A 25,258-nucleotide genomic window follows, 5' to 3' on the forward strand; every position below is an offset into this window, starting at 1 on the left:
CACATAATATACCCAAAGCTTAGCAAGTGAAGTACACGTTCAAGCATGTGGTGAATCATTATTTGAATGATTTGAATAATTAATTTAGCAAGTTCCTTGTTTTTGGCAGAAGAGACGTTCAGTATGCAGTTATATTGTTGTAATGGATACCTGCATTGGTCACATGCATATGAATTCTTTAATCAGTTTTTTCCCATCAAGTCAAGTAAAGTGCTCTCTATTGACCTGAGTAGTAGTAATAATAATAGCCAAGACTTACTGGTTTCTTACCATGTGGTAGGCACTATGCAACATGCTTTATGGATGCTGTTATTTAATCCTCAGAACTACTGTTATTGATTCTATTTTACCAACCAGGTACCTGAGTGAGGCTTACACACCTGTCAAGCTGCGGTATATTATTTGAATCTAGGAAATTTGATACCAGAGTGCAGGTCATTGCTTTCCACTGCAATATCTTCCTGTATAAATCTTTTTTTCCTTCCTGTATAAATCTTAGCCTAGACTATGTATTTTGTTTATATACTTAAGTACACTAATTACAAGCCTCCTTCAAAAGAGAAAGTTGTAAAAATATAGCTGGTTGATATGCAAATATTGTTCATCAGCTTTTCCCAGTTCTCACATGTAATCGTATTTTTACTGAAGAGATAGAACTTGGTAACTGCATTGCTTTCACTTTAGTATTGTCGTATAATCTGGATGGATGATAATGAGCATAGCATGAAACCCTAGGTAGCTAGTGAGAAAGAAGAACACAGATCTTGAGACAGGTGTATCGTTTTTAATATATCTTGATATTTATGATAAATACCCTAGATGTTAGAAATGAAGTATGATGGAGGCCAGGGTATCCTGGGAAGAGAAACTTCCTGGCTCTTTTCTGAATGTTCTGCTATGATGAATGCCATAAAGAGCATTTCAAGAAAAAGGTCATATGCTTTGCATTTTCCCATGCCTTATGACCTCCTTTTCTAAAGTTCTAAGTTTTAAAAGTTCTGTACTTTTAACAAGTGTCACACTCCCCACCTTCACATCTGAGTTCATATAGTTGTCCTACCACCTTAACTTCATGGTGTAAATGACTTATATTTAAATAATGCTTTTTTATTCTAGGCCGTCTGTGAGTTGTTTCATCAGGATCCTGTTATCTGACCAGGCCGGCATGGGGTGCTTACCAAATCATTTCTACCTTGCTGTACAGCTTTCAGATCTATTTTCTGGGCCTCTGAGGTTACTGTTACAGAATTTCCTTTCCTTAGCTTGTGTCTCCACAAGAGTCTGAGTGAATGAGATGAATGCTTCCCTGTTAAAAGCTGGACTCTTCCTAGCTTTACATTCACTCTTAAGATTAAGATATGCATCAATCGCTTTCACAGAGCCAACATCTGCTCCAGAGACAGTAAAACTGCATTTCTTAAAGTGCATTTGAGGTGCTTACCAGCACAGTTAGGCCTCTCTGCAATAATATGAATTTAGATCAATTTACAATTCACTGAAAGTAGTTGTGTCTTTTTTTGGTTAGTTCATACCTGAACTCTCCAAATTCTAACAAGTAATCCAGTTAGTTTATATATATATAACCTCCAACTCTTTGCAACCCCATGGACTGTAGCCCATCAGGCTCTTCTGTCCATGGAATTCTCTAGGCAAGAATACTAGAATGGGTTGCCATTCCCTCTCCAGGGGATCTTCTTGACCCAGGGATCGAATGTGAGTCTCCTGCATTGCAGGCAGATTCTTTACCATCTGAGCTACCAGGGAAGCCCTTACATAGTGGGGCTATACTACACACACATACACACACACACATCTTGTCAAATCCTGGCAAATGAACCTGGTTATCTGGCCTATTAAACACACAATAATTTTATGTTTAATACAGTCATCAAAAACTCATGTTTGTCATGCTATTTGTGAAGTGAAAAATGACAAGTGTTAAATGAAAAATGTCAAGTGTAATCAGTGAAGGGGGAGAAGATTTCTAGTGATTTTCTTTTTCATTCAGTTCTTCTCCCCACAATCAGAAGTCACCCAGCTGCTTTTTAACTTCTCTAATTATGTTTGCACCTCTGTCTTCTTATAAGAATTCTTTGGCTAAAACGTCTCTTTCTTTTCTGAGAATAAATGAGTTACCCTTTAAATAGCCATTTAAGAACAAGCAGGATTTCTAAATGTATGCTTAGAGCATTGCCAAAAGACTTTTGGATATCCATACAGAGAAATATAATGCGGTGGTTATTGTCTAATATTTTCACACAGGACTATATTCTGACAGTGACAGAATACAAAAAATACACGTAAAAATTCAACTACAAAATGCTGCACTCCAGTTGACCTTTCTTTCATGCATGCTTCCATTTGGAACACTCTATCCACATTATTGGCTTTAAGGAGCTTACATTCAATACCCTCACTGACCAGGAAAACCAGCTACCCTCATCTTTTAAAAGTAAACCATAAAAATGAGAGATGTTCTTCCTTGACATCACTGTTCATGGAACAAGAATTCTAGCTGTGAGATGGATCAGGTCAATAGACATTATTGACCTATGCCCTATGTAAAGAACCATTCTTCTCTGGCAACCAGGAAATCTTTAAGGTTACAGAGAAATTAGTCTGCTTTCTAAAGCACTTGGACTCTTGAGTTATGAGATCCATTTACTTTCAGAAGTGAATATTTTTCTATTCAGATCATTTAAGGAACTTAGGATGGATATGCCTGCATTGACAAACATGCAAAAAAAAAAAAAAAGATAATTAGTTTTTACTTATTTGAAGTTCATTTCACTGACACAAAAGTAGATCTTGTCAGCTGTTTTGTAGAACAAAAGAATAAAAAGGGGAAGGAAAGGAGTTGGAATGTTGGAAGGAGAATAGGAGAGGAAAAGAAAGATATTAGGTCAGTCGTCATGTTTCTTAGAGGGAAGAATGGAAATCATAAACCAGCTGGACTGTGAAGGGTGCTGGTAGAGCCAAAACAGACATACCATCAGAATTATTAATATGATCAGGGTGTTGAAGAGACCTCTGTTCTCAGATACTGCTTTCCCTGTCCTTTCTCTGCTTTCTGTAAGTCGAAGTCTTGCAGTCTACTGGAATGCTTCATTATTAAGATACTGATTTTTTTTTTCCCTAGTGATATGTTGGCAGATTCTGTCCTTGTAAATTGGGGTATTTACATGGTCCAAAGCTTGGAGATACTGACTGTTTGTTAATTTATTCCACCCTGTAGCCCTGGGGCTGGATAGAGAGATTGGAAACTTTGAAGTGGGTAAGGAATTTGATGCCCTCCTGATCAACCCCAAAGCATCTGACTCTCCCATTGACCTGTTTTATGGGGATTTTATTGGTGAGATTTCTGAGGTACGTAAAAGGAAGTTGATCAAAAAGCATTTATTTCATGAACTAGTCATAACAACTTCCCTATAGGGAAAAAAAAAAAGACACTGAAACAGTTTAATGGAATGGAGGAAACTCTTATAAGGGAAGCTAGATCCTTTTAAGTTATTATAATTTCATGACAATAATGGTATAAACACACACTTCTATTTTGAATATATTTGTATATTTGAAGGTACTTGACGCTAAGAAAACATAATATAGTTACCACTTATTGAACACACTTTCTATCTGCTAAATGGCATGGGATTATGCACTTTTCATACATCATTTTTTGTTTAGCTATCAGAACTATTATGAGAGGCACATGCTGTTAATATTACCATGTGGTTTATGGGGCAGTGAGACTTAAGGAAGGTTAAATGATTTCCCAAGAACTCATGGCTATTAATTAATAGACAGAGTTTGGATTCCATTCCAGGACTTTCTGACTTTTGGGGTCTGGGTTCTTGATCACAGTGCTACATTGATTCTCCTAATTATTAGAAAGTGAGTTTCATTACTTTGTTCCTCTTATCATGTTTTTGTATACATAAAATAAACTGGTTTTTCTTATTTTAATAACAATTCTTTATGAGATGGTTTTTCTTAAAATTTAACTATTGCCATTTAAAAACTGATCCACTTATGAGAGTAAGTGTGATATTAAATGTAACATACTGAAGTTTTTAGAAGAAAAGTGCTGGATTATTTGAAGTTAATAGCATTAGTTATTTTTATATTAATCTTTTACTTTTTATTGATTGAGTGAATTTCCTGGAATATTAGAGTGAGTTTCTGGGAATAGGGTTCAGTCCCATTCATCCAGGCATTTTTTTGTCTTATACACCTCTTAAAATATTTAAATTATTATATTAAATTATTTAATTTATGTTAACACTTTCCCTCTGAAGATTTCAAGGTTATATATTAAGAACTTTCAGGCATTGGAAACATTTGTTAATAATCAGTACTTTTGTTTTTTCAGGCAAAAGACCATTTCTTTTTCATTAATAAAAGTAGATTTTGGGGTGTTCATTGGATGCCAGCTTAAGTGAGACAGTGACTATTAGCCATAGAACCTAGTTCCAGTGATAGAGTTATGTACTTTTGGCCATAGTTTAGTATTTTGACTTGGGATACTGGATTGTTGGTGACAAATAATTTCTTCCCCTTTACCCAGCTCTGTTATTGGAATAGACAGACACCAGTGTGTCCATTTCTGGGACTATGTTCCAGCCAGGCTAAAGTACGCAACAGAAGGAATTATAGTACCTGTTAAATGGATGGATTGTGTATCTTATCTCAAGACCTCTTTAGGGGTTAAATTAAAAATATTTTCACTGTAACTGCTTGATGTGGAATGCAGGACTAAAGAAATTTACATGTGGAACTGCAAACAGACAGTGATAATCAAGATAGCATCTTTTATGTAAATATATAAATAAGTTTGGGCATTAAAATGTACAGCATTTTTCTCCTCTGTGGGCTATATATATATATATATATTTACAAAAGAAAAAAAGTCTGTGTTTAGAAAAAAATAAAAATAGATTTTTGCCATCGAGAAATTAGTTTATATTTCTGGATTTTGCCAACCACTATTCATGGTCAAGTTGCTTTTCTAAGTGCAGAAAACACTCTTTTTTATTATTATCTTTATTTTTCATTTTAGGCTGTTATCCAGAAGTTCCTATATCTAGGTAGGTATATATGTCTCTATGCTAAATAAAATCTTTTGTTGTCTCTTGGTATGCTCTCTGCATATATTGTACCATATGTTAAGCATTATGTGTGATCATTTGCTTAGACTTATTATTGTTTTTAGCATTCCTTAGCACTGAGCCCATTTGTGGTACAATATTTAAAGGCACTATTTCAAATGAACACGCTCTTTGAGGACATAGTATTAGACCCTAAACTTGAGGAATGTCAGGCAAGACGAGATCACCCTGTTCTTCCTCCTCCACCTGTTCTGACCCTTCAGCCTGCCCCACCATGCTATGTGTGTGAGAAGTATGTGGTGGAGTCTCTCCATGCACGCTGTCTTAACATGCTGTTTAGATGCTAAGTTGTGTCCAGCTTTTTTGTGACCCCATGGGATGTATTCCACCAGGCTCCTCTGTGCATGGGATTTCCCAGACAAGAATACTGGAGTGGGCTGCATTTCCTTCTCCAGGGGATCTTCCCGACCCAGGGATCAAACCCATTGCATTGGCAGGTGGATTATTTGCCACTGAGCCACCAGGGAAGCCAGTTTTTGTTTTTTAAACATACTCACATTCAATTCTATTCACCGAGAGAGAGAGAGAGAGAGAGAGAGAGAGAGAGAGAGAGAGAGAGAGAGAGAGAGAGAGAGAAGTAAATAGTATAGAAGATTCTATTCTTCCTCTCACTCCATTGAGTGACCTCTGAGTTCTGAGTGAATTTGGAGTGGGAGAGACACATGTGGGATTTCTTATGAAAGCTCAATTCTTGCAAGCCCTTCATCTCACCATGCTGAGTATTATTCTGGGGTGTAAAGATAAGTATTTTTTTTACAACTAGGGCTGGAAATGGAAACCACTCATTCTAGCTAAAAGGACAGTGATGGAGGGTCGATTCAACTTTACGTGAATTCTGCTTTAGGCATGTATTTCAGGCTCTAGTCCTCAGATTAGATGCTGCATTTTCTATTGATCATGTCTCCCTGTTCAGGTTATAAACAATGATTCCTTGATGCTTCTTTCAGGAGATGACCGAAATATTGAGGAGGTGTATGTGGGCGGAAAGCAGGTGGTTCCCTTTTCGAGCTCCGTGTAAGACCCTCAGCGTCTACAAGTTTTCCTGGGGTAATGCAGTTCTGTATCTTCTTGTGCCCAGGTGGAGTTAGGAAGTCAAAAAACAGTCCCTTGTTCTCGGGGTGACTATCTCCTTCTGTGTCTAGTTACAGTACTCACTTGACAAACCATTTGAAGGAAGTTGTGCTAATTCTCAGCTCTGGTTAGGAGGATTAAAAATTTCTCCTTTTAGAACTGTTTAAGGTTTACTTTAAAGCTCAAACATAAGGGAATGTTATTACTGGTGGTGGTCTTATTATGGGATTTAAATAAAATCTATTTCACATTTGGAAATGTGGAGAAAAAAAGGATATTCCTATAAGGTTAGATAGTTTCAGCTAGTAAATGTGAAAATTGGAAAACAGAAAATGAACCCGTGAGTATATTTTTACAAGGGAGAAAAAGTTAAGACTATGAAAAAACATTGGAAAATCACTTCAGATTGTGTTTGAAAATTATATACTGAGCATACTAATTTAAAAAGTGAATCTGTTGAATTTTCAAATGTGTTTCTAGGTTGACCTTGTGTTCTGGAAATTTGCAGTTAATGGCATTTGCATTTCAGAGACGTGTTATTGTTGTGCTTTGCCTTCTTACAGGATGAAATGTCAGAAATTGAATGCCACACACTTTCTTAATATAGTTCTGTGCTTCTAAGTGTTTGACAGAAGTTGGGTATTAAAGATTTAACGTCTCTTGGGAATATTATTCGCGTAACTACATAGCATAAATAGCTGTATTTTTGTGTACTTTGAAATACCTTAGAGTACAACTGTGTGATGCTATTATTGCTTCAGTTTTATCAGAAGAGAAACAAATTCCATGCTGCACTGTTGTGTAGATTGGTGTCTTCATAAATTGGGGCAAGTTCTGGGCATCCAGGAGGTGTCAATACTAAAAGGAGGGGTTTCATTGTGATGACCTGTCCTCCCAAAGAACTATTCCATAGTTGTTGAGAATTTAATACTCATGTCAATCTGTTAGAACTTTAAAATGAAGGACAAATCCTATTAGATAAATATTATTAAAACTCTTTAAACCCTGCATATTGAAATTACTCTATTTTCAATTTTATCTTGCCTTTTTAATTCCTAATAATTTTCAAGACATTAGAATTCTAGGATGATGAAAAATATTTTAGATGGCCCACTAATGTTTCTATTAATAGGACTTAATCTGTACTAGACATCTAGAAACAGTAAACAAATAGTGTTTTTATGTTTCCTAATATAGTGTGCTTTCCTATAACCTAGAATTAAAAACAAATTATGACTTTATGATAAAATCCCTAAGAAAAATTGACATGAATGTTATTTAAATGCTATATTTTTCTCATTTAACTCCAAACCCTATAAACCAACAAGAAAAAGAAGATTTTCTTAATATATGATAACACTCATACCTAGGGCTTAGAGCTGACTCCTTATTATCACCTCATAGTAGAAAACTATATGTAATATCACTAACTCCATAACTACAGAATGAAGAAGAAAATTTCTTCCCTGGTACTATAAATTTTATTCTTATACAGTTATGCTAATTCAGTAGTCATTTGCTCAGTCTCCGGCCCCTCACCCCTCAGAAGCACTTCCAGACTTGTGTATACACTACACGTAAAGACAGAACAAATTTTGGTTTTGTAGAGTTTGTGTTGTGAAGTATTAACTCAGTAAAAACCCAGTTTCCAGTCTTAGTCTCTGTATTTCCAGAATTCCTAGCTACAGAGCCATGTCAAAGATGCCCCACCAAATTTCGTTCCATTTCTCCCTAGTCCTGGCAGGTGTTTTCTGCTCTATCTCCCCAATCCCTGCCAAAGGAACTTGGTTACCCTAGTGTCTAACCCACATGAGTGGGCAAAGGAATATGGATGATGTGCAAGATCTGCTAATCGGCAGAAGCTGTTCTTAGCCTTGGAAAGATCCTACACTTTTACCTTCCCTAAGGATGTACATTTTCATGCTGAATATCAGTTTTCATTTAGATTTAGGACTCATGTGCAGTAAATGTAAGTGTGGGATCAGAAGCAGGAAGAATGGCCATATACAACCAGCCTGTCAAATGTTAAATTTAGCCCTGATAATGTATTAGAACCTGAATTTCTTTTCTAGTAAAAATAGAATGTGTTAAAATTTGAGCTCCCTGCATCACTTATGTGTTTTACTTCCCCAAGTACAGTATTGCTGAATGTTGCATATGCTTTTTGTGGTAATGCAGGCATTAGACATACACACGCCCAGATGTTCTGCACTTTGAAATGTTGCTTTTGCTCAGTGTGGGTTGACTTTTGAATTGCAGAGAGGCAGTATTCCAAGTCAATTCTGTTTGTCACTTTATTTTGAATATTTTGCTCTCAGACAGCAAAGGAAGGATTAAAACATCTTCATAGCTCCCTCACCCTACTCTGCACTATTTGCCTCAGGTTTCATGAGATTTTTAATAGAATATACTTTAACAGGTAAAAATGTATTCAATAGTAGAGACTATCATACATTTAAAAATATTTTTGCAACCAGAACACAAAAGCAGGCTAATTAGCCAACGTAAATTTAATTTTCAAAAGAGAGTAAAATGTGGGATTAGAACAGGAGAGGTTGTCCTTGTAATTATAAACTGAGACCAAGGAAACTCTGTCTCCTTATTTATTAGCCCAGCTTCCTCTGATTTAATTGCTGAAGGTTTTAGAATCCAGGAGAATATCTTGGAATAAGCTTCCTTCATGCTAGAAGGAGGTCTTTCTAAATTAATATTATGATCATTGAACCCCATTGGATCTCTTTTTCTTTCTGTGAGGATTCTGCCTGGTCAAGGAAGTTGATGGGAAACACCCCCGTTATACTTAGTTGATAGGAGGTATGGCCTTGAATATCCCTGTCTGCAGCTACCATTGAGATCTCAGCAGGGAAACAATGGCTGTGAGATCCAGCAAAGAATTTTAAATCTTTACTCCCTTCCAGACTCCTCCTGTTTTTCATTTTCTCACCTCAGAGCCAGACATTTGAAAAGCTTTAAAAGCCAGCTAGAAGCCCCGTTGTATCAATTCTACCCTGTGCTTGCTATTCACGGAAGATACTCAGAGCTGGATGCTCCTGTAGCCTACTGGACAGAGGTGATGATGCAATCAATCATATGTTTGTTTGTTTGTTTTAAAAAAGTGTTCTGAGTTATTAAAAGGTAGACTAAAAAATGTGTCATGGGCAGTGTCTTGAAGTAATTTTCAAATTGGTGGACTGTAAATTTTTAAGGTTTTTTTCTTTGCAGTTTCAGACCTATTTAGCCACTGTAGGTATGACTTTGGGCCCTGAGACTTTAATGTCTCTCAAGTATGGGAAGAAGTGCAGAAATGAACTGACACATGTTAGAAACCCTGGGGTTGGTCTCCTGCATGTTCTCACTCTCAGCCCCTCCTTCCTTCCCCTCCTATAGTCCTGAGTGTGAAAGATCAAGAGGTGAGGGGTTAATTTGTAAAGCTGGTCCAAACTGAGTGAAATGCAAAAGTTGAACAGGCCAATCATGACACTAAATGTAAATCCCAAGATGGTTTCCACAGTCCACAGGATGATATATGGTATTAATTTACCTGTTCACTTCATACTCAAAAGTCTGTCAGAAAGCATTTTCTTAAAATTGAAAACTACCTTACATTGTATTAAACTTCTGATCGCTGCTGTTAAGAATATATACATGTGTGTATTCATGGGAACATTTTCCCTCAATATTTATATGATTTATTTATTGTTCCTGTGCTAAGTGATCTCTCTCTGCTTCAAACAAAAATAAATGAGGTTTTGTGTTTATATGTTTCTGTTGTTGTGAGTTCTGTCAGTCTGATAGAAGTGAGATTCATTTTACAATGTTTTTCTCCTTTTAACATGAATTTTAAGAGATTGAAGGGGGTCAACTGTATGGTGATGGATGGACACTAAAATTTTGTGGTGAGCATGGTGTACACATGAAACATATAATACTATAAATCAATACTATCTCAATAAAAAAAAGAAATACCATAAACTGTAGGAAAAATAGAATATTTAGCTGTGAGCCAACATCTATCTTCTATCCTATAATAGTCACCATACATAGGTTTTTAAAAATTAAGCTGAGCTATAATGTTCATCCCTTTAGATTCAGATTAATATTGCCTCTGATTTAAGCATAATTGATATTTCATATGACTGGAATCTACCACAAAAAAATACTCTGCATCCAAAGACATAAAGATGAAACCACACGAGATAATAGGAGGGGTGTACTTAGCAATGTAATTAGATCCCATACTACCTGGGTGGGTGACCCACAAACTAGAGACTAATTACATCACAGAAATCCTCCCACAGAGCTGAGAGCTCTGAGTTCCACATCAGGCTCCCCAGTCTAGGGGTCTGGCATCGGATGGAGGAGCCCTCAGCAGATCTGGCTTTGAAGGCCAGTGGGGCTTGATTGTAGGCGCTCCACCGGACAGGGGTGGGGGGTGTGGGAAACAGAGGCTCCACTTCTGGAGGGTGCACGCAAGGTCTCGTGCACACCGGCACGCAGAGCAAAAGCAGCTGACTTCCTAGGAGCCCGGGCCAGACTTATCTGCTGGTCTTGGAGGCCCTCTTGTGGAGTTGGGAGGAGGGTGACTGTGGATCTGTCTGGGGTCATAAAACCTGGTGGTGGAAATATTGGTGAATGTACACCTACTTGAACTCTTCCAGGAGGCAGATATATTGCTTGCATCATTAGCACCAAAACCTGCCCTCACCCAAAGGCCTGTAGGCTCCAGGGCTGGGGCACCTCAGGCCAAAGAATCATCAGGGCAGGAACATAGACCCATCAGCAGACAGGCTGCCTAAAGACTTCTTGAGCCCACAGTCACCTCTAGACATGCCCCTTGACATGGCCCTGCCCACCAAAGGGCCAGATTGAGCTCCACCCACCAGTGGGTGGGCATCAGCCCCTCCCCCACCAGGAAGCCTGCACAAGCCTCTAGACCAGCCTCACCCACTAAGGGGCAGATACCAGAAGCAAGAAAATGGTGATCCTGCAGCCTGCAGAGCTGAGAACACAAACACATCAGAACCTACCTCATCCCTGGCCTTGGGGTGGTGAGAGGAGACTGTACCTCTGGGAGGGACACCTAGGACATCCCTTACAGAAGGCCACTTCTCTGAGGTCAAGAAACATAACTAAGCTACTAAACACATAAAGCACAAATAGAAATTTAAACAAAAGAGATGGCAAAGGAATATGTTTCAGATGAACAAGGCAAAACCCTAAAACAATAACTAAGTAAAGTGCAAATAGGCAATCTACCTGAGAAAGAGTTCACAGTAAAGAACTCTTTACTTTTGATTGTAAAGACAATCAAAAACTCAGGAAAAGAATTGAAGCACATAGCAAGAAGTTACAAGAAGTTTGTTTGTTGTTTTTTTTTTTAACAAAGAAAAAATATAAAAAACAACCAGAGTTGAAGAATACAATAACTGAAATGACAAATACACTTGAAGCAATCAATAGCAGAATAAATGAGGCAGAAGAAAGGATCAGTAAGCTGGAAGACAGTAATGGAAATCACTGCTGTGGAAGAGAGTAAAGAAAAAAGGACTGAAAAGGAAGGAAAACAGTTTAAGGGACCTCCACGACAACATCAAACACACCAACATTTTCATTATAGGGGTCCCAGAAGCAGAAGAGGGAGAGAAAGGACCTGAGGAAATATTTGAAGAGATAATAGCTGAAAAATTTCCTAGCATGGAAAAGGAAACAGTCACCTAAGTGCAGGAGCAGAGAGTCCCATACAGGATTAACCCAAGGAGGAACATGCCAAGACACACAGTAATCAAACTGACAAAAGGATAAAGAGCAAATACTAAAAGCAAAAAAGGAAAAGCAACAAATAACATACAAAGGAAACCCCATATGGTTATCGGCTGATTTTTTAGCAGAAACTCTGCAGGCCAGAAGGTAGTGGCATGGTATTTTTAAAATAATGAAAGGGGAAAACCTACACACAAGGATACTCTACCCAGCAAGGCTCTTGTTTAGATTTGACAGGGAAATCAAAAGCTTTACAGACAAGCAACAGCTAAAAGAATTCAGCACCAAATCAGCTTCACAGCAAATGGTAAAGGCAGAAAAGAAAAGTCCACAACTAGAAATAAGAAAATTATGAAACTACTAGAACTCAAGAAAGGAATGACTACCCACTCTAGTATTCTTGGGACTTCCCTAACGGCTCAGATGGTAAACAATCTACCTACAATGTGGAAGACCCGGGTTCAATCCCTGGGTCAGGAAGATCCCCTGGAGTATTCTTGCCTGGAGAATTCCATGGACAGAGGAGCCTGGCAGGACTACAGTCTATGGGGTTGCAAAGAGTCAGACACAACTAAGCAACTTTCACTTTTCAGAAACAAGAAAATTACAAAACTACTAGAGCTCATCAATGAATTCAGTTACAGGATAAATAAGGTTTCAGGATACAAAATTAATACACAGAAATCGGTTGCATTCCTCTACACTAACAACAAAAGATCAGAAAGAGAAATGAAGGAAATAAATCTCATTTACCAATGCATCAAGAAGAGTATTTAGGAATACATCTCCGTAAGGAATCAAAAGACCTGTCCTCTGAATACTGTAAGAGGCTGATGAAAGAAATCAAAGAAAAACAGAGCTGAAGGAATTGGGCTCCCTGACTTCAAACTATGCTACAAAGCTACAGTAATAAAAGCAGTTTGGTGGGACTTCCCTGGTGGTCCAGTAGCTTAGACTCCATTCCAATGCAGGGGGCTCAAATTCTATTCTTATTCAGGAACTAGATCCCACATGCTGCAACTAAGAGTTCAAATGCCCCAACCAAAGATCCCACGCGTTGCAACTAAAGAACCTGTATGCCACAGTGAAGACTGAAGCTTCCGCATGCCACAACTAAGACCCAGTACAGCCAAATAAATAAATAAATAAGAAGAAAACAGTATGGTACTGGCACAAAAACAGAAATCAATGGAACAGGATGGAAAGCCCAGAAATAAACCCGTGCACCCTATGGTAAATTAATCAATGACAAAGGAGGCAAAAATACAGAATGAAGAAAAGACAGTCTCTTCAGTAAGTGCTGCTGGGAAAACTGGACAGCTACAAGTAAAAGATTGAAGTTAGAACCTTCTGTAACATCAGACACAAAAATAAGCTCAAAATGGATTAAAGACTTAAATGTAAGACTGGATACTATAAAACTGTTAGAGGAAAACATAGGCAAAACACTCTTTAACATAAATATTGCAGCAATATCTTTTTTGAATCTACCTCCTAGAGTAATGAAAATAATTAAAAAATAGAAACTAATTAAACTGTAAAGCTGTTGCACAGCAAAGGAAACCATAAACTAAATGAAAAGACAACCCACCGAATGGGAGAAATTATTTGCAAATGATGTGACCGACAGGGATTAATTTCCAAAATACACAAACAGCTCATGCATCTCAATTTAAAAAAACAAACAACCTAGTCAAAAAATGGACACAAGATCTAATCAGGTATTTTTCCAAAGAAGATACATACATCACCAAAAAGCACAAAAAAGCAAAGACGCTCAACATCACTAATTATTAGAGAAATGCAAATCAAAACTACAATGATGTATCACCTCATACCAGTCAGAATGGCCATCATCAACAAGTCTACAAATAACAAATGCTGGAGAGGATGTAGAGAAAACGGAATCCTCTTACACTGTTGGTGGAAATGTAAGTTGGTGCAGCCACTATAGAAAACGGTAAGGAAATTCCTCAGAAAACTAAAATAGAACTACCATGCTGTGTGGTAGTTCTATTAGTTGCTTGGTCGTGTCTGACTCTTTGCAACCCCATAGACTGTAGCCTGCCAGGCTCCTCTGTCCATAGGATTCTCCAGGCAAGAAGACTGGAGTGGGTTGCCATGCCCTCCTCCAGGGGATCTTCCCAACCCTGGGATTGAATCCAGGTCTCTTTGAGAAAATAATTTTGATTTACCTTTTTAGTTTATCTGCTGTTATTTAATTAATGCTATATTTGTTCTTATTGCCTAAAACAGTATTTTCCAAATATAGATCGTTTAAATATAATTCTTATGAATACATTATTCTCACTTCAGTTTTATTTCTAGATAAATAAAAATTATTTTTTTATATCATATAGAATCAGAAGGTATAAGTATTTTATTTTGATTGAAATAAAAAGTCCACTATACTAAACCATAATTGAGGGAGGTTTGACATGACTGGATGAAGACATTTGAAATAATAAAGATCATTTCTATATGCTATGAGTTTTTATTAGAAATCTATAAAAGTTACTTAATATTTATATCAAGTTTTCATTGGTTTCAAAAACAGTGCAACTCCCCCCTCCAAAAAAACAAAAGACCTAAATAACAACACCCCCAGCTAAACTTAGTAAAATTTTTATTAATTTAATCCTGAATTTTCTGGTTATTTTAGGGGAGTTAACATTTTGCAACTATTTTTTTGCTAACTTTTCTTAGCCCTTATTTTGCTTAAGATAGTCTTTGCTATTTAAATGTTTCTAAATTTTATGCAGTCAAAAGTCTTCACTTATGGAAAAAAAAAAATTGCACACGCTCTCCTGCCAGCAAGCGGCCATTGCTGAACTGTCCCTCACAAAAGGTGACAGTCATTTCCTCCACACAGGATGCTCTCCCCCTCCCCACCATCACAGACAGTTGGCCAAGTATTTGTATTTGATTTAAGCTAGATCCAAAGATCTCTTCCTAGAACTGCAGGTCTCGAACCCAGGTCTCCCATGTTGCACGTGGATTCTTTGCCAGCTGAGCCACAAGGGAAGCTCCTAGAGTTATAATTCAAGACCTAAATAAACCAAGTGGGTTTATACTAGATTATTTTCAGAGGCTGAGTATATATTTCCACTTGGGAGCGGCTGTGTAAAGCCATCAGTGAGCCAGATGGGTAAGCAGATTCAGTCTGTAGAGAGAAGTACTGTAGAACCGGGCAGACCCATGCAGAGAAGCGAAGACAAGAGACTGTGTGGCCCGGAGGAGAGCAGCTATGCTGGCCTCTTGATAACTTCTTTTCACCCGCAGTTGAGGCTCCCAAAGGGCCTGGGTCATGGGTCCCATAAAATTCCTTGTCATGAGTCCCATAAAATTCCTTAAATGTATTCTATTAAATCCTATTTGGCTTTATTTATTTATTTTTGGTAATCTCACAACTCTTGAATAAAGACTTGTCTGCCATATTAAAATGGAATTTTAAAATTCCTTCTCAGGCAGCTGTTATCCTGGCAAACCTTACTTAAGGCTACTATGGGAGTTGAGGGGTGAGAGGTGTCAGGGGTTCCTTACGCCCTTCTGACAATAAGTTAAGTCTTCACCGGTGAGATGAAACAAGTTTCTGTTACCACAATTAGTTGATCTGATTACCCTTTTAATATTCTTTATGTTTCTACTAATCCACTAAATACCTGTGAATAATCCTCTGCACTTAAATAGCTGCCACCTCCTGCCTGCTTCTCAGTTACCTGCCACTAGTAGCTGAATGTCTAGTGGTTTACAAGAGGAGGGAACAAACAAGTGACTTATGGGGTGGACTCTGCAGTCTTTGATAGGATAGCACCAGTTTTCCACAGGTGGGACACCCAACTAGATGTACTTCCCATTCCGAGGAGGAACAGGTTTTCCTGACTTCCTCTCCTGCTACTTTTCTTTTAAAAGCGACAAGTAAAACTAAGATTGAAATAATAACAATAGAAAACAGTGTGCACTTTGTCAGGAAGGAATAAACGTTCCTCTAGCCTTCGAGGTTCTTCTGGCTGGTCTAAGAATTAAATTGACCGGAGACAGGTGGCACAGTGCTAAAGAACTCGTCTGCCAATGCAGGAGACTCATGAGAAGTGGGTTCCATCCCTTGGTCAGGAAGACCCTCTGGAGTAGGAAATGCTACCCTACTCCAGTATTGCCTGAAAAATCCCAGGGACAGAGAAGCCTGGAGGACTACAGTCCACGGGGCCCAAAAAGAGTCAGACAAGACTTAGAGACAGCATATTACAAGACAGATTAACAGGAGAAAATCAAACAAAATGTTCAATAACATGTATACATGGGAGAGAGCCAAAAAAATTAAGTAACTTGCCAAAATGCAAGAATATATACGATTAGTTAAAAGTGAATGAAACTGGCCTCTTGGTACAAAGTACAAATTGGTCTTTTTCAAGTACAAGTTGATACTGCAAGCAAGCCAGGAAGATGGAGAAAATGTTTGACCAGTGCACCACCTAGTGGCCAAAACTTGAACAGTTTGCTCTGTGAAACAAGGTCTCCCTCCAAAAGGGTCAAGTTGCAGAGGAAAAAAGAGGCTAATTTTATCTTGATATCCAGAAAAATATAAATTCATAATTTTAATAAAAGAATTAAACAAGACAAGAAAATTTAGAGTATTATTTTTCTAGCAGGAAGTTGGAATTTTTTTTACTGTACAAGGAAATTAATAAATAATCTCTTAGGTTGAATCCAGACTCTGTAATAGACCACACGTGAAATTACGTTCTTGATAGAAATCAATGTAATTTAGTTACTGTCCTTAATAAAGGCAATTTCATAAGGAAAAAAAAATATGATATCCAAAATGGCTTGTTGAATCAATTTGGTACTTAGAAGATAAAAGGCAAAGATTTGTCCATCAGAAAGGAATCTTACTTGTGGAAATACTGCAAAATAATGAATTTCCATGGGCATACTAAAGCTGGCTCAGAAGTAGGAATGAAGTACAAACTGTTTTACACATTCACCATAATAAAATTCACCAACACTGCTTAGAGTTTGGTCAATATTTTGGTCAATATTAAAACTTGTTCTGGCTTATGCAAACCAATTACCAGTTAAAGGCATCAACCCCTCTACCATGGTTAGATAGTCAAATGAAATCATCATCAGAGAAATGGAGAATGGTGCTTATAATGGTCCCAAGAAGGATATTAAGAGTCAAGTCTTAGAATCTCAGATTTGGAAGGAAACTTTAAAGATCACCTTGTTTGGCCAGCTAGCTGAAACCTGAATCTCTTCTTTAACATCTCCAACCATGGATATACAATTTTGTGTAAGCCCTGAGAGTGATGGGGAGCTCAAGACTACATCTCAAAGCTCTTCCCATTCTTGGACCTCCAAGTTGGAAAATCCTTTCTTGAACAGAGAAAACTTTGCAACCACTTGGCCTACCTCATCCCATTGTGAGAGGGTTAACAGGTAGGAAGGCCAGAGGTCCCCAAGTGGTAAGAGGAAATAAACTATGCAGACTCTTTTTTTCTTCTTCTCTACACAAAATTTCAAGGAAAAAAAAAAAAAGTCTGCCCCTTGCAGTTTATTTCCTCCGGCTGCTTGGGGACCTCTGGCCTTCCAACCCATTAACCTTTCAATTGTTAACCCTTATAAAAACAAGTCTACTCCATCTGCATGCAACAATCTTCACATATTTGAAGATAGCCACTATGTCCCCCTGAAGCACTTTTTTTCTCGAGATGAAGCATCCTCAGTATTTTACATTTCACTGTTCTTCATCTTTTCATCATCAAGACCCCCTCTCTCTGGGGGAGAATGGATACATGTATATGTATGGCTGAGTCCCGCCAGTTTCCCCTGAAACTATCACATCATTGTTAATCAGTTATGTGCTGTGTTTAGTCGCTCAGTCGTGTCTGACTCTTTGCAACCCACGGACTGTACCCCGCCAGGCTCCTCTGTCCATGGGGATTCTCCAGGCAAGAAGAATGGAGTGGGTTGCCATGCCCTCCTCCAGGGGATCTTCCCAACCCTGGGATCGAACCCAGGTTTCCTGCATTTCAGGCAGATTCTTTACCGTCTGAGACACCAGGAAAGCCCAATAACACTGGAGTGGGTAGCCTATCCCTTCTCCAGGGAAATTTCTCAACCCAGGAATAAAACCCAGGTCTCCTGCAATGCAGGCAGATTCTTTACCAGCTGAGCTACCAGGGAATCCCATTAATTAGCTATACCCCAATACAAAATAGCAAATTAAAAAAAAAAAAGATCTCCTCTCCCAGAACAATATTCAGATAGTCCATTACCCCCTTTAAATACACTGCCATAAATGAGAGGTAGGTTTTTAAACATGAGTGGCCAGCAAAGAGAGATACAAATATCAAATCCTTCATTCTGGACCAATGTTCTTCAAAGTATGTTCCCCCAGAATACAGGTCCTGGGAGATGCCTCAGGAAAAAAAAGTTTCTGTGGCCAAATAAACTTGGGAAATACCACAACCTTTATCCATGTCCCCCTTCCCCTAAAGATTCACTATTTATTATAGCATATTACTGATTTTGAGGAGTTCTTCAACATGGTTGGAAGGTGATTCTGTGACCCAGTAATTTTTTTTACCTTTGTATTACACATTATTTATGAAACTCAGGCCACAGAACCATCTTCCATACATTTTTCTCCATAAGATGCCTATTAATATTCCACTAATATTTAAGGAATTTTTGAAAAAAGTTTTTAGATACAAGATTTTAATCTACTTTTGGTATTTGATCACACAACACTATAGGTGCATACTGAGCTTTATTATCTGCCTAAACTTTTCATTTTCTTTCACACTGCTCTGTTAGGTCCTATGTCCTCTTATCACCCATGTTTTTTCCACTGGAGTTTCAGATCCAACTACTGGACTTTTCCTTAACCCCTACTGAAGTGCATGGTGTTAGAGTCAGTTTATCTTTTCAACTTATTAGTCTTTAGAACCAGAATTTATATGCATACCAGTTTTGTACCATCTTCAAATTGATGAGCCTGCTTCCTTTCATCCTGAGCAGGCAGTCACCAGAGAGCTTCCCATGCCTTATTTCATCTTTGTAACATTATTAGGTGATGATACCTCAATAGTGATGGTAATTGAGAGTCAGGCAATATTAATCCTATTTATAGAAAAAAAAAAAAATCAGGTGGCCAAGCTAGTGTCCAAAGGTGGATGTTAATGACCCATGCCCCCCAGTATTCATGCCCCTTATATACTGAGTCTGGGCTAGACCCTTGTCTTACTTTGATCAACAGAATACAGTAGAAGAGACGCTGTGCTGGTCTGGGCCTAAGCCTTAAGGAAGCCTATAAACTTCTGCTTTTGTGCTTTGGGGGAGCTCTAAGCCACAATTTAAGAAGTATGGTTGAAGAAATTTATTAAGGAAACAATTTGGAATGACCACATAGAGATGAAGTCCTGAAATTACATGGAGACAGGAGAGAGGGAGACAATTTTTCCAGCATCCCAGTTAATGCCATACATATCAGCAAACCACCTTGGCCATTCTAGCCCAAGAGAGCCTCCAGATGATCACAGTCAGTCCCAGATGCCATCACATGGAATAGAAGAACTACCCAGCTAAGCTTTATAAAGCCACAGACTCATGAGAGAAAATAAAACAGTGGTTGTTTTAAGCCATTCTACTTGAGGAATCTTTTTTGCAGTCTAATCGACAACTCAAACTGACAGAGTAGTATGTACAGTTATGGCAGTTATCAATTTATTGCCTGTCAACCTCAAATTCATCCTTTTCGCCTAATCTGTGAAAATGCAACTGACCCTTTAAACACTCTTCCTTTGGCAGTTGACACAATATTAAGTTTCATTGGTAGAGGGCGCTGGAGGACATTCTAAGAGGAACTCCAAGGAACACAGCTTTCCCCACAACTGGGCATCAGCTATTTTCTCTAGCTCTTGACTCAGGCTGAGGTGACGTGGCTAGGAGCCCAGCCTGGGCTGCTTCCCACAGGCTTTCCTCAGCCCCACAGCTTATGTCGTGGTTTAGTCGCCAAGTCATGTCTGACTCTTCTGCATGAACTGTAGCCCTCCAGGCTCTTCTGTCCATGGAATTCTCCAGGCAAGAATACTGGAGTGGGTTGCCATTTCCTGTATATACACACACACATGCACACATATATATGTATATACATACATACACACACATGCTGTCAATATTTGCTGACTTCAAAGAAGGAAGATTGGAGGGCAGACAGGTTAGTTACTGAATTATACTTTATATACTTCTATACTGTTTGATTTGCTGGCAGGCAACAGTGAACACTCTTGATTTGGGCTTCAAACTGATTCAAAATTTCATGGTCTCTCTTTGGCTTGTTACTGACACACATTTCTGTAGATTTTTGTTTTGATGATCACATATAAGCTGTTCATTAGAGATCATACACAAATCCACATTCTATTACTAAATCAGATATACGTAATCATCCACACATACTAATTTAACAAAGAGAATGCACAGTGACACTTCCTAAGATGTCTGATATTATGTTCCCTGGGAGGGAGGAACAGTTAGGATAGCTAGGACCAAGGGTCTTTTGCCCAAGCTAAGCAGGTCATAGTTAAAAATTCTGATATTTCAATTGTTTGAGTCGGGCATGATTTGTTATTGTCATTTGGGTCAAATTATTTAGCTGATAATGAATGTGACTAATGTCCTCCCTATGTAAGAAACCGACACAATCACAGTGATGTAAACGAGGTAGAACTGGAAAGGATGTTGTGTGCAAAAATGCAAATCGGAGTGCATCAGATGCTTTATTCAACTGGGATATAACCCAGCGTTCAACCGAGAAAATGAATAAAGCATATTAAACTGATCTGCCTTTGTGAATTTTAAAGGTAATGACAAGCTTTGCATATATCCCAAGTGTCATTTATGGTGCCACTCAGTCCAATTATAAGAGTTTCAGAGGCACCTTGCTGTGACAATAACTGAAAACAATGTCAACTATCTGCTTTCCTAAAATTACTATATCTTCAGGTCAATAAAAATGTTTTCACATTTGCTGATTCACATTTTTTTCTGTCCATGAAGATAATAGGTTGATACATATAGTCAGGCCTTTGTATCGAGGATATGGAATCCCAGAGGTAAGAGGGGGCCACCTATACTGGCCATTTTATATAAGGGAGTTGAGCATCCACAGTTTTGGTATCTGTGGGGATCTTAGAAACCAATACCTTTAGATACAAGAGACGACTGTATACTATTTACTTACTGTAATGAAAACTGATCATTATTATTTAGAGACTTGATTATCTTAGAAAGGATTTGTCTTTACAGGAAAAAAATGAAATGCACCTGATCTGTGTTTTAAGGCTTTGAGGACAGATGTGGGTTTGCCTAGAGATGTAGACATTTACAACTTCTCCATCAAAAAGAGGCTATGTCATTGGTATTGATCAAGATTCCCTGTTATAAACAATAGAAACTGACCTGGGCTAATTTAAGGGTAGTTGTTTAAAAACTCATCGCGAAAAATCAGGCGTTATCCCATGTGAGTCTCACTGGCTGGAACCACAATCAAATAGGAACGGTCTGTTCAGGGCCTTGATGACACCACTTTCAGTGGACGCTGCCAATGCTGAACACCGCTGGACGCTGTTGCCACTGTGGAATGCCAGAAGCTGAGTGATTCTAACTGCCCTTCTGCTGGGCTCCTGGGCATCTGATGGGCCAGGTCATGTCACGTGCTCCTTCCTCTCTAAGGGGCATGAGTCAGAAGACTTCATCCTGAGTTTCCTCAGTGAGGCTGGGGTACAACACACTGCATGGGGGATTCCTGCAAATAAAACGGGGGGTTGACTGTGATGACAGTCTGGATAAAGTGAAAACTGCCTACAATAGTTCTCTGCACAGTGTAGGCAAGTACGGACTACAGGTCCCATTATAGTTCTTCTTATCTCCCAGAACAATGTTTTTGTTCCTCACATCAAATGCACTGCCTCAGCTCCTTCTTCCTTCCCAAGCCCCAGAACTCCTGATCTGCCAGTAATTTTACTCTCCACCCTGCAACTACCATTTCCTTCCATTTTATGTTAGATCTTTCTCCCAAGGTCATGAGAGACAATACTTACTGGTGTTTAAAAAAGAATGAACAGAACTGCAAAGAGGCGGAGGCAGAAGTTAATCTGCCTAGGACAGTCCTCGTTCTCCCTGTCAGAGCTGCGGCAGGAATGATGTGTGCTCTGATATCCATGGTCAGAAATCTGAATGCACAGGTGATACAAACAGGCCAAAGGTGAGCTCTGCATACTGTCTCTGAGTCTACTTCTTCACAGCAGCTTAAGTCTATTAGCCCAAAGTCCACCATCACCAAACTCAAAGATGTATACATCTAATTGCTTTAAATGTAGGCCAACTAAGGATGGAGACAAGATGCTGAGTAGAAGGATGTGAGCTCACCTCTTCTTACAAAAACACCAAATCACAACTGCTGAAAACCACTGATAAAAAGAATGAAACACTGGAATCTACCAATACAGATATTCAACCTCTGAAGACAAAAGAAGCCACAATGAGATGGCAGGAGGGGTGCAATCTCACATTACAATCAAATTCCCAAACCTGCTGGGCGGACAGCCTACAAACCAGAAAAGAATTGTCCCACAGAAATTCTCCCATGGGAGTAAAAATTCTGAGCCTTGTGTCAGGTTCTCCAACCTGATGGTCTGGCAATGGGAGGAGACGCAAGAGAATCTGGCTTTGAAAGCCAGGAGAGTTTGACTGCAGGACTTCCATAGGATTGGGGGAAACAGAAACTCCACTCCCGGATGGCACACAGAAGGTCTCAGGCACACCAGGATCCAGGGGGAGAAGGCAGTGACCTCATAGAAGCCTGGGCCAGACATACCTGCTGGTTTTGGAGGGTCTCCTGCAGAGGCGGGGAGTGGCTGCGGCTCCCTGTGGGTACAGACACTGGTGGGGGCAGTTCTGAGAAGTATTTCATGGATTAAGCCCTCCTGAAGGCCACCATTTTCTCATCCAGACCGCCCCACCCAGCAACCTGTAGGCTCCAGTGCTGGGACACCTCAGGCCAAACCACCAACAGGATGAGAACACAGCTTACCCAACTGCAGACAGGCTGCTTAAAGTCTTTCTGAGCACACAACTGCCTGGTAAACACAACCCCTGTCACGGCCCTGCCCACCACAGGGACAAGATTCAGCTCCACCCACTAGAGGGAAGGAACCAGAACCTCCCACTAGGGAGCCCCTCACAAGCCTCTTAGACAGCCTCACCCACCAGGGGGCAGACAGCAGAAGCAATAACCATCATGGGGAAAGAACTTGGATACATGTATACTTCTTGGGCTCCAAAATCATGCAGACAGTGACTGTAGCCATCAAATTAAAAGATGCTTGCTTCCTGGAAGGAAAGCCTTGACATTAAAAAGCACAGCTACCCCTTTGCTAACAAAGGTCCATATAGTTAAAGCTAATCATGTATGGATGTGAGAGTTGGACCATAAAGAAGGTTGCATGCCAAAGAACTGAGGCCTTTGAATCGAGGTGCTGGAAAAGACTCTTGATAGCCCCTTGGACTGCAAAGAGATCAAACCAGTCAATCTTAAAGGAGATCAACTCTGAATATTCATTGGAATACTTAACAGATGAGTCTGAAATGCAGTACTTGAGTGCAATCTCAAAAATGACAGAATGATCTTGGTTCATGTCTAAGGCAAACTATTCAACATTATAGTAATCCAAGTCTATGCCCCAACCACTAATGCCGAAGAAGCTGAAGTTGAACGGTTCTATGAAGACCTACAAGACTTCCTAGAACTAACAACAACAACAAAAAAAAGATGTCTTTTCCATCATAGGGGGCTGGAATGCAAAAGTAGGAAGTCAAGAAATACCTGGAGTTATAGGAAACTTTGGCATTGGAGTGCAAAATGAAGCAGGGCAAAGGCTAACAGAGTTTTGACAAGAGAGGGTACTGGTTATCATAAATACACTCTTCCAACAACACAAACGATGACTCTAAACATGGACACCACCAGATGGTCAATACTGAAATCTGATGAACATATTCTTTGCAACCAGAGATGGAGAAGCTCTGTACAGTCAGCAAAAACAAGACCTGGAGCTGACTGTGGCTCAGCTCATGAGCTCCTTATTGCAAAATTCAGACTTAAGTTGAAGAAAGTAGGGAAAACAACTAGGCCATTCAGATATGACCTAAATCAAATCCCTTATGATTATATGGTAGAAGTGGCAAATAGATTCAAGGGATTAGGTCTGAAAGAGAGAGTACCTGAGAACTATGGACAGAAGTTCATAAAATTGTATAGGAGGTGGTGACCAAAACCATCCTAAAGAAAAAGAAATGCAAGAAGGCAAAATGGTTGTCTGAGGAAGCCTTACAAATAGCTGAGAAAAGAAGAGAAGCAAAAGGCAAAGGAGAAAGGGAAAGATATACCCAATGGAATGCAGAGTTTCAAAGAATATAAAAAGCCTTCCTAAGTGATCAATGCAAAGAAATAGAGGAAAACAACAGACTGAGAAAGACTAGAGATCTCTTCAAGAAAATTAGAGATACCAAGGAAACATTTCACGCAAAGATGGGCACAAGTCTTTACCATTCTGGTAAAGACTTAACAGAAGCAGAAGAGATTAAGAAGAGGTGGCAAGAATATACAAAAGATCTGTACCAAAAAAGGTCTTAGTGACCTGGATAACCATGACAGTGTGATTGCTCACATAGAGCCAGACATCCTGGAGTATGAAGTCAAGTGGGCCTTAGAAGCATTACTACCAACAACGCTAGTGGAGATGACAGAATTACAGCTGAGCTATTTAAAATCCTGAAAGATGATGCTGTTAAAGTGCTGCACTCAATATGTCAGCAAATTTGGAAAACTCAGCAGTGGCCACAGAACTGGAAAAGGTCAGTTTTCATTCCAAATCTCAAAGAAGGGAAATGCCAAAGAATATTCAAACTACTGCACAACTGCATTCATTTCACATGCTTGCAAGGTAATGCTCAAAATCCTTCAAGCTAGGTTTCAATAGTATGTGAACCAAGAACCTCCAGATGTACAAGCTGGATTTAGAAAAGAGAGAGGAACCAGATAACAAATTGCCAACATCTGTTGGGTCACAGAAAAAGCAAGAGAATTCCATAAAAACATCTGCTTCATTGACTATGCTAAAGTCTTTGACTGTGTGGATCATAAGAAACTGTGGAAAACTCTTAAAGTGATGGGAATACAAGACCACCTTACTTGC

General features: G+C 39.0%; 1 protein-coding gene and 1 long non-coding RNA gene across 5 annotated transcripts in view; one reads left to right on the plus strand and one right to left on the minus strand.

Annotated features, from left to right (window-relative positions):
- GDA (guanine deaminase) overlaps nucleotides 1-9,994 on the plus strand; it is a 107,709-nt gene extending 97,715 nt beyond the window's left edge. Inside the window, exons 12-15 of one of the 3 annotated variants that reach the window (XM_061132309.1) lie at nucleotides 3,236-3,366; nucleotides 5,057-5,084; nucleotides 6,113-6,212; nucleotides 6,800-9,994. In XM_061132309.1, the coding sequence (XP_060988292.1) occupies nucleotides 3,236-3,366; nucleotides 5,057-5,084; nucleotides 6,113-6,183 (230 nt within the window). In that variant the 3' untranslated portion in view covers nucleotides 6,184-6,212; nucleotides 6,800-9,994. Of the gene's footprint in view, nucleotides 1-3,235; nucleotides 3,367-5,056; nucleotides 5,085-6,112 lie in introns of all 3 variants that reach the window. The other 2 variants (XM_061132310.1, XM_061132308.1) reach the window with 2 other exon arrangements.
- The window catches only part of LOC133048580 (uncharacterized), a 95,686-nt gene that overhangs the window by 28,550 nt on the left and 41,878 nt on the right, over nucleotides 1-25,258 (minus strand). The window lies entirely within an intron of this gene.

The sequence above is a fragment of the Dama dama genome, chromosome 29 (genome assembly GCF_033118175.1).
Source record: "Dama dama isolate Ldn47 chromosome 29, ASM3311817v1, whole genome shotgun sequence".
Lineage (NCBI taxonomy): Eukaryota > Metazoa > Chordata > Mammalia > Artiodactyla > Cervidae > Dama > Dama dama.